Raw genomic sequence first — 22,675 nt, forward strand, 5'->3', positions numbered from 1 at the left:
CAAAAATGTGCTAGAAAAAAAAAATTCAGGTTAATCTCAGAAATTGTCTGGAAAAATTGGAAATTCCTGAGTTCCAAAAGTTGAACTCTTGATGTTTGAAACTCTTGAAATTTACATGATTTTCTAGAATATTTATTTTATTTTTGGGCGAAAATATAATCCTCCTTTTATATATAATGGCCCATACATGCTCTTTTAAGGCTTTATTACATGAATACTTGCTGCCTTTCTTGATGGTAACTTGGGATTCTCACTGTCTCTGTCTCTGCCTCGTCCTTTTTGCTTTCCAGGATCTTCATGTGTCGCAGGGAGACGTGGACAACTCCGTGGACATGGATCGCTTCAACAGGAACATGCCTGAGCTTGGGCGAAAAACACACCAGGTGCTACAGGTGAGTGGGTGTGTGTGTGTGTGTGCGTGTGTGTGTTTGAGGTAGTACTAGATGAGAGCTGGAGGTTACAACCCCAAAACCTTTACTGAAAGATGGCAGCGTGAGAATGGCAGCGTCCGTTAATGTGGTCGCTTTGACAGATTCTTGCTCCGGCTCTTTTCAGATGATAATCAGAGTTGAAAAAGCTCCAGGTCAGCGGACTCTGACAGCAGATGTCAGTGTGTCATTAAGCACCCTGAGTAATTAGACAGACTCCGAGATTGGAAGTCTTTGTTTCCCACCTGCTGTCTCTGACAATCCTATTAGGCCTTAAGGGGAGGAGCTTGAGTCTATGTGTGTGTGTGAGGAGTGATCTTCTTGTATATATTAGTGGTAGGACTTGATTTAAATCACAGGGTCTTTAATTACTTAATTGCAATTAATCGAAAACTATTTATTTATTTATTTTCCCCTCCAGGGGGTCTTTTTGTGGGCTCTAGTGTCCCTTATATGATAGTAGGCTGACAGGAAAGGGGAAAGGAGAAGGGGGAAGACATGCGGCAAATGTCGTCAGGTCCGGGAATCGAACCCGCGACAGCCGCGTCGAGGACTCAAGGCCTCCAAACGTGGGTCGCGCTACCCCCTACACCACCGCAGCACACCCCGAAAACTATTTATTAACAAAATAAGCAACATTTTCAAGTCAAAAACCCTTATTGCTACTAAATTATTGGACATATAGTATGAGCTCAACAACAAATATATTTATTATCTTTGATCTCTTAGTTAGGTTATTCAACCAATAGATTGGTGCAAAGTTCTGTTATAGCCATTCAGCTTCCAACTGCTTCAGGAATTATTCATGGAACTTCTTTAGAAATGTGGACTGTGGACGTTGACATTGTACTACTGCTACATGTTTAGCCTAGCGATGCTATCTTAGCCTTGAATAGCTCTTCTGATAAGCTAATTCCTTTTAGCACAACTTGAACACAACAACAGTGTTTTCCAGTGTCTCATCGGATCATATTTTTTAGGTAAAACTGAATCCCCAATGGCTTCATCAGTCTCTGTTAGCAGATGTTGCTTGTGCGTCAGGTTTACAAGCGTACCAGAAACGCGATACATAAGTTCCGGCTTGTGACTTTTGTACCTTAAAAAGAAAAATATGAGTAATTGCCTTAACATTTTTAACCTGTGTAATGGATGTCATTTATTAATTCAGATTAACGTATCAAACCCCGCAGCCCTAATAATAATAAATTATGCATATATGATTGTGTTGGAGTGCTCATTATTTGAACTGGATTTGCTGACACAGCAGTATCCCTGATATATCAGTAAAATTTGACCTTCCAAAATGAATTAATGTTCTTTAAAATTGTTTGGTGCCAAATGTGGAACACTTCAATCAGCTACCTTGTCGCTGCTGAACAGTAACATTCCCACACCATGATGCTACCGCCACCAAATTTCAGTATCCATTTTGGCGTAGTCTGACCAGAGCGCCTTGTTCCAGATGTTTGCTGTGTCCCTGGACTTCTAGTGCCTTTCTTTGTGATGTGACTCTGGATTTTATTGAGGATTATCAGAATAAAGAAGGCTGACTAGGAAATGGACAACAAATTTTTCAATATTTTTATTTGTAGATCGCTTTTGAGCAAGTTTGTGTGGGCCTTTCACATCAAACTCTAGTAAAATACATTAAAGTAAATTAAACATAGGAGGTTACAGTAATTACTTCTGGAAGTCGGATAAGAGTTAACAGAGGAGTGAAATTACTCCACAAAGACAGAATTGACTGATATTATTACTGCTGGAGGTTTTTAGAAGCTAATAAGACTTCAGGTTTAACAAACAGAAGTTAGTTCATGACGTTTCTAATTAGTTTGAATGCAAGAAATTTTGACAACCAGAAATGTGGAAATCCTTTGCAAATTTTCTACCAACGGTAAGAGTTGTTGCATGCATTAAATTGTATAAAGGCATTGCGTGCACGTGGACATTGTGAAGCATTAGAGCGTGAAGCAGTTGCAGAGTGCACCACTGGGGAGCAGCAGCGCACAGCAGATATGGCAGCATGAATCTCTGCAGCTCCTCACTACGCCCATTACTCCCTGTTAGCCTTCCCAGCATGCCAGTCTGTAACTCACTGATCCTCTTAGGCTTGACCCCACTTCACCAGCAGACCACCACAACTAGATAATCCTAGTTGAACACACACAGAGGTAGAACAACCAAACAAGGGGCCGGGTCAATGATTGCATCCCAAGTACCAAGTATGTAAGCATAAAGGTTTAAAAGTGGCACAAGAAGACACAGTCAAGATATGTGTTCATATAAAATGTCTTTGCTACTGAATGAGTCCATCAGAGCGCATATTTTGACAGCTCCAGAAATAATCCGATTTAAAAAAACAAACAAAAACATGCCAGTTCCAAAAACAAAAAGCAGAGATATGTCATGAACTGGAAATACTTTGGATCATAATAGTCATTTAATAAAGGTCAAAGCCAGACTGTTGCAAAGAGCTGTATCGGATAGATGTCCATCGATGCAGACTTTTAATGAATAATCACAGCCAAAATGTTGAGCCTTACATTGTTGGAACAGTACATCAAAATAGTACAAATAACATGTAACCAATTTGCCGGATAAATGTTAAAATAAACAAGAGGTGTACATGCAGCGTCCAATACTGTAAAGATATTAAAATATACAACAACCTCTAAAGTACAGCACTGAGGGGTGGAAAGCTATTAAAATACAACCAAAATTATGTTGCTAACCTTCCAAAGCTGCACTTAGAGGGATGCTGCCTGCAAATTTTGGACTGGCTTACTTTGTTATGATGTGGGTCTGCAGGCCACAATATATTTATCCTCCTAATATACTGGTGAAAGACATACACATAACGTATTTTCCCTAAATAAGTTACATGTTGAGATCTGTTTTTGAGTCTTACACTTCTTCTCTTTTGCATGTGAAATAAAAAAATAACTTTGTTAGTATTCTTAACACAGTTAGCAAAATGGTAGAAATCATCAAAGCCTCATAAACAAATACTTAATTTGTGGAACAGATGTTTTGAAAAGCTCAAGTTAGCTGGAATTCCCAAAAAGTTTTATGTTGAGATAAATTATTTAATTTGAAAATGATATTTTTAAATAATTTAATTAAACAACATTCATATTGGTAAGACATCAAATCTTTGAAAGCATTTGAAATACATAGACACAAAATCTAGTAGTGCTAGCACAGCAAAGAAGGTACCGTATGTTAAAACAGGAACTGTAAGTTCTACCATGGCAACACCTTTATTTAAAAAAATTGATTATATAACTCAGATATTAGAATTTTAGGAATTTTCACTTCATCTTACTGCCAAAGTTGAGATTTCAGGAGCAGTATTGCTAAAATCAGAAACATTTTCATTTTAACGAGACGTGTCTCATAGAAGCAAGAACTTTATAATTTTAGCAAGTTTTGTACACGGTTACAATTAGAAAGTTTCTTGTTTGAAAGAGGTACTTCACCTGAATTTATTTCTTAGCTATGGCAGTTAAACGCTCCTGTAAGCTTCATTGAAATAAAGATTAGTTTTCTAGCTAGCTACCAGTCAGAACTAGCTCTCTCTTAGCATCTTCAGATTAGCTCTCCCCAGAAGCTAAAGATTAATCTGAGCCAGGCTAAAACAGGAGCATTGTGTTTTATTTCTATGTCATATTTAAATTTTCAATTTACATTTCAACAAAATTTTACTTAAAGAAAGCTCATTTATATTGGAGTTTACACATGTACTAAATAGAAAACGAGGGTAAAATGATCAAGACAAGGACAAAATAAGTAATGGTAAATCAGAAGGCTGAATTACATTGAACTGCCTGTATTAGCACCCTGGCTTTTGTACATAAAGCATAAAGTCAGCAGGAATAAAAAGGCCTCTAATTTATTCAGTGTTTTGAAACCTTGGAGGTATCGCACAAAACTGCTGCAGTGGGATTAATTTAACGAAAAGCAAATCACTGAAAAGCAGAATTGGCTTTATATTCAGGCTGTGCTGAGAGCGCTCAACACAAGTTAGTTCTCTGAACAGCCTCCAGGATCCTCGTGCCTCATAACTGTGGAGAGCTGTTGCCATGGTGACAACCCCCTCATCCCCCTTCTTGCTGAGCACATGGTGGTGCTTTAGGGAGAGCTTGGAGGGGGGAAGACGACACACGCGCATAGACACACACTTACACACGCCTACGCACGGACATACACTTTTCTTTGTGTGTAAACAGGAAGAGAAGTCAGTGGCTTATAAGAGGATTCTTCTCTTTACCTCCAGATGGGAGATAAAAAGAGAGACCCTCTGTCTGGGTGTCAGATGAACCACTGAAGCTGTAAAATTCTGCAATGGTCAGAGCCACATCATCAACATCAACAATTTTTGATATGGTTCTGTTGAAACTGCGCTCTTTGTGTTAAATGCTTGTCTGCAGAGTACCCCACTGGATTTAATCGAGACAGGAAAGGGGCTGAAGTTTCAAGCGGAGCGCCCCCACCTGGTCAGCCTGGGGAGTGGGCGACTGAGTACAGCGATCACCTTGCTGCCTCTGCCTGAGGGTGAGCCAGTAACCTCCACACAGCACAGTGATTTACTCCGTTTGGACAAATGAGACAAAAACTGATCTAAAGTACTTCACTGTAGAAAAGTACGGCTGACAGAGAGCAGAGTACAAGTAATCACATGTGTGTAGCCTCTCTTCCACATTTTACATTTACTTCCATCAAGTTTTTTTTTTAATATACTTTATTTAACTTAATTTCCTCTCCATCTATGATCCAACTGATTCCTACTTTTGAAGGTTTTATGCAGGCTGAGAGGTCATGCATTGTCTTCTGTCTGTGACATTTTGTTGGAAGATTGCTTCCATTTTGGAGGCAGAGTACAGGTCAGAGTGTCGCTTTGAATTTTCAGAACACAAAACAGAATCAGATCTATTCAGGTATTATTCATCATAGTTTAACTCAGTTTATATTTGGTTGTGTTTTGCAGAGCCTATTTAAATGTATAGCCCATTCAATCCCATTATTCCAGTTTATCCAATCAGACACTGAGTTTTTTCCATAACTAGCCATTTTGAGCCTGACATTTATTCTTGAAATGTCTTCTCAACAAATCAGTCAAAAAAATGCTATATCAAATTTGCAAGTAGCTTACTGTTCTCATATTAGTAAAACCTGATCTGTAGGTTTATGTGCTGTTATGTTGTTGCATTTCTTGCATAAGAAACAACCATCGGATGTTTTTCCCATCTTGAATGTGATGGGAAAAACGTGACACTTCGGCCATTGCTTTCACTTGAACTGTCACATTATCAAATGTGTAGAAATCATCATAAAAAAAAGCTTATATATACGTATTACAAAATATATATTTCAGTACACCTTACACCATCAGAGGTCAGTTCTGTGTTTGATAACGTCTTTTTGAAGCCTGATACATGGCCCTTCCTTCAGGCCGCACCACTCTGGGATACGGTGCCGTGGACATCAACATCCAGGGCCCTGGTGTGGCAGCACAGCACTGCTACATCGAGAACAAGTCGGGCGTCATCACGTTGCATCCTTCTGGGAACCTCTGCGCTGTCGATGGGCTCCAGGTCCAACAGCCCACCCGTCTGTCACAAGGTATGGATCTGTGACTCTACAAAAAGCAGCCATTTTATCACCATTTACCGCGCATCCTGGCGTGTTAGCGATTGATCCATCAACTCTCCACCTGCTGAAGAAAAGGTTGCGTATGATCCCAGAGATTGACGGGAAAAAGCCGCCTGTATTTCCGGCTTCAATGAGTTAATCTAGAAAGTCTGGTTGGTTTGGGGAATACAAAACCAAACTCTGATCCGGAATAAAAGAGCAAACTCTGGTCTGCCTACAAACATGGATCTAGATCTGGTTGAACATACTCTGACTAAAGTAGGACGTGTCTAATATTTGCTTGAGTGGAGAGGTTTTTTTACACAATGGCCAGTGATTGACAGTAGATGAGGATTGTAAGAAACAAAATTTGCCGCTGGTGGACCCCCAGTGGGCCACAGTCCCCACTTTGAATAACACTGCACTAAACAACCTATGAGGCATTCACAGAACACCTGGATTTCTACTACGTTACACACAGAGGTCAGGATTTTGAATTTTAAGGATTTTAAGAGGTATCACATTTATGGGCATTACACACAAATACATGCCACCATTTTCAGATTTCAGAAACAAATGAAAACAATGTATCCATTTCCTTCCACTTCACAACGATGCTCTTCTTTGTGTCATGACATCCCATTAAAACAAAAATTTGCGGTTGTAATGTGATAATATGTGGAGATATTCAAGGCAATGCAATTCAGATGTATTCAATTATTTTCTATTAGTCAGCGTTCTTTGCAGACGTTCTCTGGTTATCCCAGTACAACCTGATGTTGACGTGATTCCATGGCAGACAATGGTTCTAAGACACAGGAAACAAATTAGACAAGACTCACTTTCACTTCTACAAAATCATTTCATTCATCCAAGCTGCTCCTAACGCCACAGCAAATCCTCAAGAATCAATAAAGAAGGGAGAAAAAAAAACCCCAACACATATTAGACAGTTTGATGCTTATGTTCCCGTACAGGCGTGGTGTACAACAGTGGTTCAAGTGAGGAACATTGTTGCATTCAGCATGTTGGAAATCCACTGTAAGCTTGACTGACTTTACTGAGGAAGTGAAACTGTCAGTGTCCCACTGTTAGTCAGTGAAATTCATAGACATTCACTCCAGAGGCCAGTGTGAACGCTATGAGGGTGAGATAAGGCCATACTACTCAGCATTACTCACAGTTTCTGAACTTCCCCCTGTGCTGCAGTCTAATCGTTCAAGTTAAAGGAAGTTAAAAAAAACTTCACTTTAACTAACGTAGGCTTCTTCAAGGGGCAGTATTATGTACAATTAACTTTTTTTGAGCTGTACTTCATGTTATAATCTTATTCCCTCATCAAAGCCATACCTGGAGTGTTGCTTTGATTCTTTCATGCATTCTTGAGAAAGCCTTTAATCTCCATGGCAACCTTTAAGCTGTGTAAAATGCCTGGGAGGATCTAGCTCTGTCCTCGAGACGCAGCTCCAATTTCTAAGCTTCTGAGCTTCCTCCTCACAGAGCAGCCCTCCCCCAGGACTCTCCCACTCAGCTCCTTCAGACTAGCCAGCAGAAATTAGCAAAACACCTGAGCTTACTATACGAGCTGGTAAAATGTTGCTAAAGGGTTAAAAGAGGAGCCATGTTGTGATGACTTCCTGAAGGTGGAGTTTCAAAAAGACCAGGAGTTTTTAAAGAGACAGAGATCCAATTTTAAGGTGTTGCATTACAAAGTCAATTTTATTTTAAGTCATATTTGATCTCTATAGAATTTTTATAACAACTGAAGTTAACATAGCTGCTTGATTGTGCTATAAAATGGCACTATGTGTCTGGAAAACACATAATACCGCCCCTTAATAAATCATGCCATATCCGCAGGACTGATTTGTGTTGTGCCTGATGTAACTGTCTGTCAGTGTGTCCCTCTGCCTGCTGGTATTTGGACATGGACTCTGGCAAAGTAACCTGAGTGGAAACACGGTGCTATTTATACTGCCCTCTCTGCCCCAGACAGAGGCAACCCTAAACCCAGAGGTTTCAGGTTGAAGACTGTGGGGGGAAACCTGAGTGCACTGTCAGGCTGCTGGAGGGCAATGAATGAGCAATCTGCAGATCTAATTTTACAACAGGAAATGGATCAGACTTTATTGGTCACTTGCCACTCCCATGCATTACATGAGCAATACATTACAAGGTGCTTCAGTTTTCTCGGTACAAGCGAGGGGGCATTGATGGGTGGAGAGGTTGCATCGCAGCAAGCCAGGACAAGATCCTCCCATGTGCCAAAAGATCTTCTAACTATATCCTTTGGCTTTCCTTTTAATGAAGCGACCTACAGCTCTTCAAGGCTTTGACTTGTCAGCAGGTCGATTTAAACAAAATCAAGCATCAACAAACGGCTATTGTTGCACAAAGCCCAAATGTACCCGACAAGCTTTTGAAAGTAATTCTCCTGGATTTGCTGTAAAGTCAGAGGAGCCGGTGGAGAGAAATCCGTTCAAAATCAAAGGGATGTGAAGAGGAAGTCGGTTTACAGAAGTCAGGATATAAAGCAATGAAAGAGTAAAGTAGGAAAGGCGTGTTGTCTTTTCTGAACCTCAACGGCTCAGATCAAGACATCATGTAGCACAAGCTAGTTTCTAGCACCTATGTAAACATCTTTTATAGTCTCCATTCATCCGTCGTTCATGACGCTTATCTTCTGTTTTCCATAAACACATTATGAAACCGTTCAGCGTTTGTAGCGTCCCTGTGGTCCTGTGTTTTCTGCCAGCACCGACAACTACCTTCAGTATGCTGTGTTACTGTTGCGGAAATGTTTTGGTTTATTGAAATAATCGTCAGCTTATGCTGAAACCAGATTATTTACATACACTGAGTAAAAAGGTAAGGGTAATTTTTTCTTACCTTCTGAAGTTAAATCAAACCAAAGTTTTCTTGTTTTAGCGTAGTTAAGATGACCAAAATTATTTCTATTTGCTAAGTGCCAGAAGATAAAGTGAGAAGCTTACATACATTTGGTCGGTGTCAGGGATAACCACCTTTTGAAACTCGGGTCAAAACCTTTGGCCTTAATCCAAAAAAATATTCAACAGCTCAGCCATACGCTGCATTGTCAAGCAGAATGGCCTGCGTTTTTCACATGTTGGTGTTATTTTTAGCTGCAGATTAATGTGCACTATTGATGGTTGATTACTAAAATAATCGATTAGGCAGCCCTTGTCTCGTTTTTTTTTTTTGTTTTTTTTTTGCATTCTTTAAAATCCTTTTTATATATGTAAAAGTGGTGTAGGTGTCAATGACTTATAGTACGCATAATGATTATTAATGAGTTATTGTAATCTGTAGGTTTCTGGTTTTGAGATGTGGGTCATGTTATGATCCTGCCACACACAGAGTGATTACTCATGCAGAGGCTCATGTGACTCCAGGGAGCTCTTGGACAGGATGCTTCCCCTACTTTCACTGTGTTTATGGCTCATAATAAATGTCTGCTCATACTTATGCTGTAACCTTTGCTCCTTAATGATTAGGATAAGATATGAAAATAAGAGAGCTGCCTAAAGAGGCTATTGCTACATTCTAGCAATCTGAAAAAGTTCCTCCTTATGTGTCCGTCTTCCTCCTCCTCCTCCCCCTGACTCTCTCCTTCCCTCTGCGGGCTGGGACGTGATTCTGAGCCAGCTGTTTCGCTCAGCCTCGCCGAGCCACATAGCGTCTTCACTGCGCCACAAAGCGTGGGTGGGTGGGGTGAGGGGGACACGGAGACAATGGACAAATAGATTACAAAGACAGTAAAGTCCCGTCCGGGCTGTGGAGTGAGGAGGGATCCACGGAGGTAGCTGCCGGCGGATGAGCTCGCGCGCTGTAAGAAGACGGTCAAGCGGACAGCTGCCACGGCGAACTTTCAGATTATCGGCAGAATATACTAGACTGCGAGTTTACAGGGATTATCATAACAAAAGCGCGACCCGGAGGACAAAAGCAGCCAGTAAATACACGCCGCTGTTCACAATTGCACAGAAACACGTGGTTTTTATTTAAAGGAACAGAAGCGATGAAATCAGCGGAGGGACACGGGAGTTCTGTTCATAAGACCTGAAGTAAGTCGGACTTTTGTCTGGTTTTAGTCTTTAGACTTTGTGTTTTTAAGTAGTTGCTGGTTGTGGGTTTCAGATGATTACTGGGCTTTTTTTTTTTTTTTTTTTTTTGCTTCTTACGGTTGATAAATGCGATGGCTACTACAGTTACACTAGTTGTTATTTTAGTTAGAAGAAGTAAGGTTTAGACGATTTTTTAATGCAATAGTTAAAAACTACTTGTAACTTCACTAACCCTGATATACAATTTGAATAATGTAACAAAAAGCAGACTTGTTGAAAGTATGAACCTACAAAAAACCCACCCTCCACACATCTTTTTCTCTTTTTTATTTTTTATTAAATTTCTCTTTCCATTTTTCATCATTCATTCTTATTTTTAAAAGAAATATAAAAAGTCAATATATTTTGTGAAAATAATGTATTTCTGTTATTTTTCCTCTTTTTCTTTCTTTTTATGAAATAAAACTTAAGCAAGTACAAAAATGTACCCTGCTTGAATTGTGGTCAGGGGCCACACTAAATCAGCTTAGGAGCCACAAATAGGCTTCTGTGCTCACCTTGGACATCCCTGTTGCTTTTGTGTGCTCTCCTTAACCAAATTTTGTTTAAAATTGTATGATATGCATTGAATATATTAACTTTAATCACCACACTCACATATCCGTTTTAAATGAGATATTATTAAGATATAAAGACAAAAAAATTTATAAAGTTGTACACATTTTTGCCCCTTTTTGGTAAGAAGAAAAAAAGCAAATGTTTTTTCTCTTTTTCTCTCTCATTCTTAATTTTTTATGTTGGGAGACAGCGACTTAGGATGTAGCAACCTGAGCTGTCTAGCAACTGGGTGGTTGCTAGTTGAAATCCCAGCTCCTGTTTTCTTGTGGTGATGATCAGGGGGCCTGGTGACACAGATTGACTTGCAGCATTTCTTCTATCAGTTTGGGCTTTAGAATCCTCTGACTTAATAATACACTATAAATACAGTGGGTTTTTTTTTTAACCCTTTTTAAAGATTAAAATGCTTATTATTTTAAAATGATGTGTTTTTGAGATTTTCTTGCAGGATTTTATTTCTTGTTAGCTTGGTAATAAGACTTTTGTATTTAAATTTATAAGATGAATAGAATAGATTTTTTTTTCAACCAAATTTCTTCAGCTATCCTTCTGACACACCTAACAATCAGACCGGTTTTTTTCTTCTTCTTCTTTTTTTTTTAAACTTATTTAAAAAAAAATTAATTTAAAAAACTGCACTGCAGAACACCAACAACGTGTGTTTAAGATCTTAATTATTCCGTGTTGGCACTGAACCTCCTGGTTTTCCATGGAGAACCCGTCAAGATGAACTTTGTTTGCCCATTCCTTGATATTCTCCTTGGCGTTGAATTATTATGAGGAAATATTGAAACTTTACAGGAAGAAAGTGTTAGGTTTCTGCTGTAGCTGGTGCAACTCTCAGGACTTGCAACCCAACACCTGCAGTCTCCAACCACTCAGTCCCACAGTTCTGACGTCCCTCCTGCCTCCATGTGAACTCTATGAATAGAATACAAACATATACACCCCCGCCCCGCGATGTCCCATCCAGTCTAGCAGGATCACACTGTCTCTGTCTACTGTTTCATTGCTATTCCTGGTGTCCAGTGCGACCAAACTGGAACTGCTAACTGGAAGAGAATGGAGCTTCCCCTTATATCTGCTGGCACCTTGGGGCCACAACCCCTGATCCCATTAGACATTTCCTACCTAGTTGTCTCTGACCTGCTCCCAGTGCTCTACGAGAGTGGCCACTCCGTCTTGTCATCAGTGACACATTGTGTTGACCCCTGTGTTGTAAAGAAAGGAAGTGATGAGTCAGAGACAGAGAGAAGCCCCCCCCAGCAAACATTCATCGGAGTGCTGTGAGAATGATGTGCTCTCCCAGGGGGGTTGGGGGGTGCCACAGGCACAGGTCAGACATGTGTAAGGGGCCCATGGGGGCCATGATGAGAGGAAGGAGGCTGATAGCAGCTGGTGTCCCCCACTTTGCTGGGTCAGTGTGTGTGTTCCTGGATGTTGTAGACAGAATGTGACCGTACAACCTCTGACTGCCCCCAGGTCAAAGCAGGGTTCCTGAATGAGAGACTCCTTAGACTCTACAAATATACCTTTGGGTGAATTCCTCACACTCTCCTCCATGTGTTTGTATATCATAGATGTATTTTATAGCTTTCCTCTCAATCAGCCCTCTTGTATTTCTTTTCCCAAGTTTGCCTGATCCCATTCGAACTTTATAAAGAGAAAGGGATCATGGGAAATGTCTTTTAGTAAAACTACACCCTCCTACACCCTCCTACGTGGAACAAATGAAGCAACCGCAATGACAGATAGAGGAATGATCGGTTTCAAAATGGTTTTGTTGGAGAAGCGGAGCTCAAGTATTTTGGCAGATCAGTATTTAACACATAACGCATATTAAGGCATATTGTGTGTTCTGTGAACCACACAGACTCCACGCATACTGTCTGCAAACGGCTGAGATTTCATAGCCAAGAGTACCAGTTGCCTACATTTCTTGTGACAAATTCCTTCATTTCCCATCCCTCAAGACTAATGGAAACTAACAGGTTTGATGAGCTAGTTGGGCAACCAGCCCTTCCTTCTCCACCAGAGCAGCATTCGAACACCTCTTAGTGCAGCACAAAATGGCATCTTTCTGACTGGTTGTGCCGACTCTCAACCTTATAAACTTGGTGTCGACCTTGGAACGGACATCTGCTTTGAGTATTCGCAGACTATTATAATAATGTTTAAAAATGCATACAACATTACATGGTCTTCATATATAGTATCATACCATTATAAAAGCAAATTCCTGATCATATTGTCCTTACTTTTTTTTCATTAACCTTTATGTTAGAAATTTGACAGGAGGTGCAACAGGTTTCTCAATTAGTTTCTACTGTGTGACGCGAACTGCAAGAGCTAAAAATGCCACAAAAGTTGCAATTTTGGCCCCCAAATTAATTAATATCTGGTGTGAAAACACCCTTAGAGAGATTATACCATATTGTTTTTCTGCTGGTTTTAAACAACCACCAGATCACATGGTTGACTTCTTTTAAATCAGTCCTCTTGTTTGTGGCCTTCTGCTTCAGAGAACGAGTTGAACAGCCGCCTGTAGTTAACAGAGAGGAGGTGAGGGAAGTGGGATGGTTGGCGGTGGTGGTGTGGGGTAGAGAGGCAGAGAACATCTGTTCAGACCAGCCAGAACCGGCCCCTGACATGCTGCTCATATACACCAACCTATTACAGCCTGCTGGATGAACATCTGGTCTGTAGGATGTGGATGCTGAGAGCAGCAGGAACTGATTGTAACAAAAAGGTGTGAAGTCGATTCGCCACAAGGAGGGACCCCTTATCACACTGCATGTAGTCTCTTTGAGAGATGAGGAACTCAAAGTAAAATGTCCTCAAATTTTGTGAAAGTGGTAAAAAATTAAATCAGAGGTGTTAAAGGTTTAAACACATTTTTATGTAACTCTGAGTGAATCTGACATAACTTTTCTTAGCACTGTTAAACCAAACCTCCAGGTTCGGAGTTGTTCTAGATTTTTAAATTACCTCGCCCCACCTCAGAACTGAATCAGCTGGAATGTGTGTGTGTGTGTGTGTGTGTGTGTGTGTGTAGCTGCTGCCCAGGAGCATCTTGTGGGATACCACAAGATGCTAGCGTCAAACGCATTCTGATATATCATCACTTTTTCCAACCAGCCATTTTTTTTTCTGGCCATTTTTTCCCCACTGATGAGAATGTTAGGTTTCTGCTGACTGTGTGTATCACCGTCAGAGCAGCAACATATCTTCCTGTGGTGTGCCTGTGTTCCCTGAAAGGCAGTCATTGATTAACTGGGGGACCTGACTCACCAGCCTCTGCTGACACTAGAAACCAGTAGCTTTCCTTAGAAACTCTGAGAAATAGGATGCAGATGGCCATTGGTCTTAACCTTTTCCAATAGCTTGTTGGTCTTTTAGTGGTCAAGCCTTCGTTTAAAGCCCATAATGATACATTCTCATTTTTGTGGTACCGTAAACAAAGAGATTTGCATGTTGCCATGCTTGATGGGTCTGTAACTTTGGTTGGAGATTTTTTTTTTTTTTTAATCGGAAACCTTTTATGGATTGTTTCAGCCTCATTCACCACTAGTTGAAACGAAATGCTATGCTAATAACAGAGCAGCAGGTCTTGGTGTTTGTTGACTGTCGTGGAGTCGTGTGGTGTTGTTCAGAACGTACAGTGTGATCCTGGCAGAACGTGAAACGCTCTGGCTCTGACCGACTCGCTGCCCTCAGATCCAATCTTCAAGGCAGATATACCTCAGGCTATGCCTACCCAGTGGAAAAAGCTAATGTGGTAATATCAGTGTAGGGAAAGGGGAAAATAAAAGCCCAAGTTGCAGATATGATTAAGCAGCTGATGGAGCATTTGGTCTATGGGTTTCAGTTCTTAGTGTGGTTTGTAACCACTACTCCTCTTATTGCCACAGTATACCCTGATGGCAAGATGTTGCTTTGAGACCAGTTGGGCTGAAAAGTCCCACAGAAATACTCCAGTAGGCTTAAAGGGATCACATTGGTCAGCAGTGGCATTTAGCCGGAGTTGGATTAAATCTTTCTTGATTTGTAACATTCTGAGAATTTTCATGGTGAGACTCTATTACAATATTTATTTGAGTTAGTTGCAGGGTCTGACATATTCAAAATTAATTAGATTTTAATTGAAAACAATATGTTGACCAAGTAAACATTCATTAATTCAATTTTTTTTTGGCTCTTGTGGCATTTATTTGAAAGTAGATGATCAGAGAGAGGGAAGACACGTGGCAAGGGTCACCAGGCCAGGAATCGAACCTGCGACAGCCACGTCAAGGACTAATGACTCCTTATGTGGGTTGTGCTTAACCCCTGTGCCACCACAGCACCCCCATTAATTATACATTTCTGCTGCTAAGTTGTCTAACAAGACGTTCAGCAAAAAATTTATTTGTATTTACATTGATCAAATTTTAACCGAACACCATACATTGACCAAATAAACATTTTCAATTCAAAAAGCCTTTTTTCTGCTAAAATATTGATTAAATAGACATGTGAGCTCACCAACAAATATGGAGGTTATTCAACCATCAGATGGTTGTAAAGGGTTTTTAGACCCACTCAGCTTTTAACTTTTTCAGGAAGCTCTGTATTGTGGAATGTGGATGCTGACGATAGCGTATGTGCTGCTGCAACATATTTTCTTTATTGTTTTTCTGTGAACTAGCCTGATAATTCAAGAAAAACTTAATTAGATGTTTTATTTAGCCTGTTGTATCATTTTGCAAGTAAAGACTGGTTGAATCTAAATAATTTGTTGATGGATGGCAGTTTATTCAGTAAACTTGAATACAACTTAAAACACATATAGCACCGGTGGTTCCAACAGAAGACCAGGACTCTTCCTCTTTTGACATTAACCTTGCTGCATTGACTCACTGAGCATTTTTGTCTGCGTCACACTGATCATTAATCCACTTTGGAGTCCCAGCCAGTACATTTTACAATAGGATCATGGCGTCCTTGTAGGAAGGTGGTAGGAATCTTGTGTCCTCCTCACTTCAGGGTGCAGCTGAAAGTTTCACTCTTATTACTGCTGACTCTGCAGTAATAATCAAAGTGCACTCTTTGTGATGAAGCCAGTGAATTGCTCCTGAGAGTGAAACCTTTTCATGTCACACCATCCAGGGGATGTATCTCACTGATTAGCTCACGGGTCGTTACGCTCTCCTCTCTGTAACATCACCACCAGTTCTTTCTCAATCGACCACATTGGGAGTTATGATTGAAATATCACATGTTGCTGGTGGAAAGTGTTGGGACCTGCATTAAGTTTCTGTTTCGCTGAGCTCAGCTGCAGAGCGACGCGGTTCTGACATATTTTAGTGAACCGCTGGTTCTTGGAAGAACACTCAGAGGCTTGCCCGGGGGTCAGTGGGTTCTCTGAAAGACGGAAAGAAAGTAGAGTCAAAGATAACTGTCGCCAACATCGTGTTAAGCCACGTGTGGTGTTGATACATTAGTACTGCCTAATAAAGCAGTAACAGCAACTGGCAAAAGAGATGACCATTCATTTCAGGCTGAAATTGCACAAAGTTTGGTGCATTTTGTTGTTTTAAGAAGTAAGAATAACGTGTCTCATTGAGAATCACACAGATCAGAATAAGGGCCTCAGACTGTAACCAGGTTGATTCACAGCCAACATCTACTATGGTATTTATTAAAGAAATCCTTTCTAAGTGAAATATGTATTATTTCAACTACACAAGAAAAATTGTGTAGTTGATCACTTGGGACAAATTAACTGAAATAAATGTAAAGCAAATTGTTAGTATGTGTTGTTCAAGCATTTTTTTGGTTGACAATTTCTGATTGTCTTTATGGTCTTAACAATCAATTCTAGTGTTGAGCCGGCAGGTTTTGTGTTGTTATTTTAAAGATTAAAATTGATTGATGTAAATTAGTGTTTGGCCATCAGTTTTTGCTTTTTTTGGTCTCCTTTCAGCATTCCAGTTTAGTTTCAGCGGTTGTAGGATTTCTCATTTGTCTTTGGCAAAAGACCACAAGCCATTTATCCCACTAGTATTAGACTTGCACTTTTTGTGGTTGCATTTTCCCAGAATGCCCTTCACTGTAGTTTGCTTTCTGCTTTTGGAGCAGTCTCTGGTCCGCTTGGATTCACATGTGCATTCAAACCACATTAGAGTTCACTACAACCAAACTGATACCTAGGTTTTTTGGCAGATCAGCATTTGTTTTTTTTGGGGGTCGCATCAGAGTTTGGCTGGGTTTTCATAATTCCCCAAATCAACTGGACTTTCTAGGCAAACAAACTAGAGTCGATTAAAGTGGACCAAACAGGACTGGTGTGTATGCACTGTAACTTCAATGCTACTTAACATGCCATTGGCTTGTGTTTTCAAAGCAGCCAATCCAGGAGCAAGATTAGTTCCCTTGGCATTGGTTGGTTGTTCCCCCAATAGCGGTGATGAGGAAGACTAGAGATGTCAGCTTCTGCGGTATTGCACTGTCCAGATTGACTATATTAAGTTACAGTTGGTGTTTGACCTTTTGAAATAGGCACGGAGCATTAACTAATAACTAAGGATTTTTAGAGGATGTTTCATCAGATTTCAGCTATTCGCATGGCTGTAGTCCCTAACCTCAGTGAGTACCAGGGTCTGCCATTTTAACGATCAGTGAAATCCTTCAGTCTGATCTTTTCCTATCACCAGGAAGGCTATATTTTGATTCTTCAACATAGTATTGACAATCAGCAAACAGAACAGATGAAACACTATATCTCTAACTGCATAGGATTTCAAAGATAAGACACTGCAAATATCTCCTGTACCAGATGGTGCTGGAATCATCTGCTATACAGAGTCCGGTTCAAACATATCTTGGAAAAATTAAGGATTATCCTTAGACACTCTGACCACTGCTGCTCCACATTTCTTTTTCCCAATTTTGCTTCAGAGAGACAGTTTGCCTGTTGGTTGGAGCAATACAACCAAAGCGCCAAGCAAAACCAGCGGGCTCACGCAGATAAGAACCCAAGGGAAGATGATCATTGCCATGATGATTGTGTGTCTTGGAATTTTGGTTGCAACAGAACATAAATCATCCAAACGCTTAATGGAGACCATAAGTGTATCTGAACTGTAGGCGATATAGTCAAGGTCTTGGTAAGCAACCTAGAGGTGTTTTGGATTAAACAAAGTCATCACAAACACCTCAATTAACATCCCTCCAGCCTAAATGAGTAATTGAAGTGGTTTTCAGGAGTGGCTAATTTCTCTTTATGGTTAAGCTTTGGCATCTCTAGTCTCATTAACCATTCCCACCCAGCTCTGTGTTTACAGGCATGTCTGCAACACGTCTGTTCGGTCCTGGAGATAAGGCGGGGAGACCCAGACTTTTAGGGTGGAGGCGGGTGCTTGAGACAAGAAACAGATGCTTTTTCTATAAACAACTAATTGAAATGAGCTGTGAATGTGATCCTTTCTATCCAGAAGAGTTTATGATATGGTAACTGTACTTTTGGTAGCACTGCTGCCTTACGACCAGAAGGACCTTGGGTTTGAATCCTGGCCTGCGGTCTGTCTGTCCAGGGTGTACCTCGCCTCTCAGCCAATGACCGCTGCATGCATACGTTGGTGGACAGATGATTGGATTTTCTTAAGCTAAGAGAATCCCTGCTGATTACGCTGACCTTCTTGCTCAACAACTTTACTCCCAGGGCTTGTGTTAGATTACCTTTCACTTCTTTAATTGGAAAATAAAGCACAGCAGTTCCTGTGTTTAAACTGTTCTGGTTCTGCCTAATAAAAATCTGCATGATTTATGAGTCCAACACTTTCCACCCTCCCTCCACTGAGTGTGATGCATGGCCCTTTTAGAGCATCTCTTTATCTCTGATCTATGTCAGGGATCCATTCCTTCTCTCTGTGGTGTGTCTCCTCACAGCAGGGAGATCCATCATGATGAGTGCCTTGTGTGGTGTAGTAAATTAACTGACAAGCACTAATTGGCATCCAGAGACTGTTGGTGATGAATATTTTCAACAGCAGTTCAGTAACAACTTAGACCTGACTGATAGATTGAAATATCATGTCGGGTTTGCTTCTCGACTGTGTTTTCAATTTAAAAAGCACCTTTAAAGGTCAGTCTCTCTATGTTAATAACTTGTTTTTCCGGAAAATGTCAACAAGTTTCAAGAAATGGCTATGGTACTTAAATCCAAGTTAGATATATGGAATTATGTTGGTACTCTCTACTATTATTAACAATATTAGGATGCCTTTAGAAATAAAATAACCTAATAACTGGAACACCTGTGAAATAAAATATTTGTTAAAAAATAATTACCTGCAAAAGATCCATTTCCTCATTGTGTGGCGTTAAAGCAGGCAAATATTTCTGTTTTAGCTAAGCTGGGATTTTTCTCTTTTTCCTCTTAGTGACCAAAAATGAGCTTTATTTTTAGGCAAACATCATTTTTATATTTTTATATAATATGTGGTTGAATTGCCTTTAAGCTGTGTGACTTGGATCAAACATCTTTGGCATCGTTGCAAAGGTTTGCTGGAAATTTGTCCAATTTCTCCCAACAACCCTTAGCATCTTGGACACAATGGCTTTCAACTCTGATCACAAAGTTTTTGGGAGTCACTTTAGGGCTTTTTGATGACTATTCAAAAATGTTGACTGTTAAACCATTTGTACATAACGAGGCAGTATGTTTAGTCTCACGGTGTATCAGGAAGACTCATCTGTACCTAGAGTTGTGCTACAGTGGCACGTTAAGAGGTTGGTGTTGAGTGTGCACGAGCCAAGCAAGTGGTGTGGCTTTTATACTTGATGCGTATGTTGGTGCAGTATTCTCAGAAAATGAGCCCTCATAGAGAGTTTATATAAATGCGAGCAGTTGGAATTGTTTAATTAAACTGAACAATTCATTCAGTTTAAGTAAAACATTTGATACTCAATCTGTGTGACTTACAAAATAATCAAAGGCGCACAACCAGGCACCACGCCAGCGCACAGACTGTATAGTTGGCACGCGCAGACTTAAGGTATTAACCTAGCTTAAGCTTTAATTTCATTGCTAATGTTTTGAGATGTTGCTTCAAGATTTCCACATGATGTTCTGTTCTAATTATGTAATTTGATGTTTGATGAGCACCAGTCTGTCCTGCAGCACAACACCCTCCAACATGATGGTGCCACTCCCAAGAAAGTCTTCTCATGCTCGTGAGCTTCCCTCATTGTACTCCAAATGCAATGATGGTGATTTTAGTTTAATCAGGCCAGAGGTCATGTCTGCAAATGCCTTTTCCCAAGCTACAATCTATGTTTTAGGTACTTTTGAAGTAATAGATTCTTCCTTCAGTAGTGTCTTCACAGGGTTTTCTTTTGTTTTGTTTTGGAGTTAATCCTTATTGCGCAGAATATTCTGTTCTGTCTGCTCTTTGTATAGGAACATTTGGCTGATGTTAGGTAATTTTACGAATTTATTTCTTTAGCAGCTCAAACAACAGTTTTAGAGTAGGACAAGTGGTACATAGTAGATTGTGTAACATTGTAGTTTAGCAGTGCTTCTAAAAGACCATGTGCTCTGTCTGTTTTGCTGAGTTATCATGAGCTCTTCTTGGCCTTGTGTCCACAATCAGTTACCACACACACACTCAGCCTGACATTGCTGAGGTCAGGATGCCATGTGGGCAGCAGAGGGGTCAGTGAATGTGTGTCTACTGCCTGTAAGAGGAGAAATGTCTTCCCTTATCAGCCTGCTGCATCTTGTGCAGTGCATGGACATCCAGCTCCAGTCTTCATTGCTGGCTGTCCTACATGAGTCTCTGCTCCGTCACAGTGGATTCAAATAGTCCAGCTATCTCATCGGTATGTCACAGTTTTGCAGAGGCACAATAATAAACCGTCATTTGTTTCAGGTGTGTTGAATCAGGGAATGATCTAAACCATGCAGCGCCGTCCGTTGAGGACGGACTTTGGACACCTCTGGTTTAGATGCTCACACATACACACAGCTCAGTCACACTGAAACATGCTCTGCCTTTGTTACACATGATTAGTCATGATGATTACCTGCTAGTGTGTGTTTTCTTGGATCTTTTTACCTCTTACACAAACCTGCCCTCAATGCCTCTTTACAATAGAACCAAAACGTTCTAAGAGCTTCTCCAGTGTCATCAAGAACATGACGGAAAAAGTAGTTTGTTGCGTCTTGTCTTCACAGCCCATCGGCGTATCTTTGTTTTAAATTTTTCAGGATAATCAGACGTATGCCTCATAGAGTTACTGGTGAGAGAGAGAAAAAAAATCGTATTCAATTTCTGATTCTTTACTTCCTAGAAAAAAAATGCAAATTTTGTGATTTAAATTTAATGATGCCAATTTTGTGTCCAAGAAATCCTAATAATGACAATATTGATTTTTCAGCAATTTTTACCAAGTACTGTTTTTCCATCTAGAGCTACATATGCTCCATGCTCACAGTAAAATTTTATTATTATTATTATTATTATTATTATTATTATTATTATTATTATTATTATTATTGAAAACTAGACAAAAAATGAATACTCAGTTCAGGATATATGTTTTCCTTTGATTCTGATGATAGTCCAGTATTGACTCTAATACTTCACAGAAGAGAGAGTTACTGGAGAAGTTAGTTGTTCTCTAGAACTGTTGGGTGAATTATGTGAATTATGCCACAGCGTCATCAGCGACTCCCTCCAGCTCCGACTGAACAGTGGTTTGTCATGATTAAAACACCTGATATGTGTTGCTCCAAGCTATATCCCTTTAAATGTGACTTTTTAATTTGAATTTATCTCCTTTGGAAGATTGTGCTAGGTGAAGTCAGGGGTTTGGCGTGTGTACCGGGAGTCAGAGAAGTGGAGGGAGAGCGAAGCGCTGCTGGTAAAGTCCTGAAGAAAAGCGGGATTTAGATGAAGGAGTTAGATGAGTGTGTGGAGTACATGGTGGGGGGTGTTGACGTGGCTCTAAATACCACAGGATCAAAGTGTTAACGACTGCTTTTAAATCATCCATTCAGCACGTTCTTGGTTTTTACTCATTCTTGGCCTCAAATCATCAGGAAAAAACTGATCGGTGGAAAATGTTCACCGAAACGATGGAAATCTTCTGGAACAGACTCTTACCCATTTCATATGTACTGATTAAAGACAGCAGTGCTAATGCAAACATAAAAAAGTTTTCCCTTTTACACCACTCATATACATCAGGCATGTGGGATTTAACCACACTGGCTTACATAACATTTATTTCCACTTTATTATTCGGAGCTTGAAGACTTTTTACGACACCGTCTTTTAACGCAGACAAACAAGCACTCTGGAATCTACAGTGAACGTAAACAGGAAGCTGATTGTTAGCTTGTTGGCTGTAAAAAACATCCAGTAGGAGCGAGAAAAAAATGGACACAATCACTGACAAAAAAACAAACAAACAACAACAACAAAAAAAAACAGACAACTTGCAAACCACATAGAAAAAGCAAAAAGTTTAAGAAGTGCATGTAGGTGTGGATCGGACCCAGGGCTGTAACCACCAGTCAGGAATTGAATCTCTGACACTGGAACCACTTATTATCACTGCAAGCTTTTCCATGGATCACGATGTACTCGTGTCACCCTGTGTTTGCTCAGCATAGAGGAGTCGACTGCAGGGAAAATTGGGAGAAATTTGCTGGTTTCCTTAGATAGAAAGCAACTTGGGGTATTTTTTAATCTGCCATGACGCAGTTGGCAGCATTGATTCCCTGCAGGAAGAAGGTCTGTGGTTCGAATCCCCGCCTGGGGTCTCTCTGTGTGAACTTTGCATGTTCTTCCCATGCGTGGGTTCTCTCTGGGTAATCTGTCTTCCTACCACAGTGCAAAAATCATGACTGTTAGACGGACAGCT

At 40.3% G+C, this 22,675-nt stretch overlaps 1 protein-coding gene across 11 annotated transcripts in view; it reads left to right on the top strand.

The window, feature by feature from the left end:
* Positions 1-22,675, top strand: part of phldb1b (pleckstrin homology-like domain, family B, member 1b) — a 100,032-nt gene that overhangs the window by 15,565 nt on the left and 61,792 nt on the right. For 10 of the 11 annotated variants that reach the window (XM_044119357.1, XM_044119358.1, XM_044119359.1 and 7 more), the window contains exons 2-4: positions 291-392; positions 4,859-4,982; positions 5,880-6,050. In XM_044119357.1, the coding sequence (XP_043975292.1) occupies positions 333-392; positions 4,859-4,982; positions 5,880-6,050 (355 nt within the window). In that variant the 5' untranslated portion in view covers positions 291-332. Of the gene's footprint in view, positions 1-290; positions 393-4,858; positions 4,983-5,879; positions 6,051-9,791; positions 10,145-22,675 lie in introns of those variants that run through there. The other variant, XM_044119362.1, reaches the window with a different exon arrangement.

This window comes from Gambusia affinis, linkage group LG06 (genome assembly GCF_019740435.1).
Source record: "Gambusia affinis linkage group LG06, SWU_Gaff_1.0, whole genome shotgun sequence".
NCBI lineage: Eukaryota > Metazoa > Chordata > Actinopteri > Cyprinodontiformes > Poeciliidae > Gambusia > Gambusia affinis.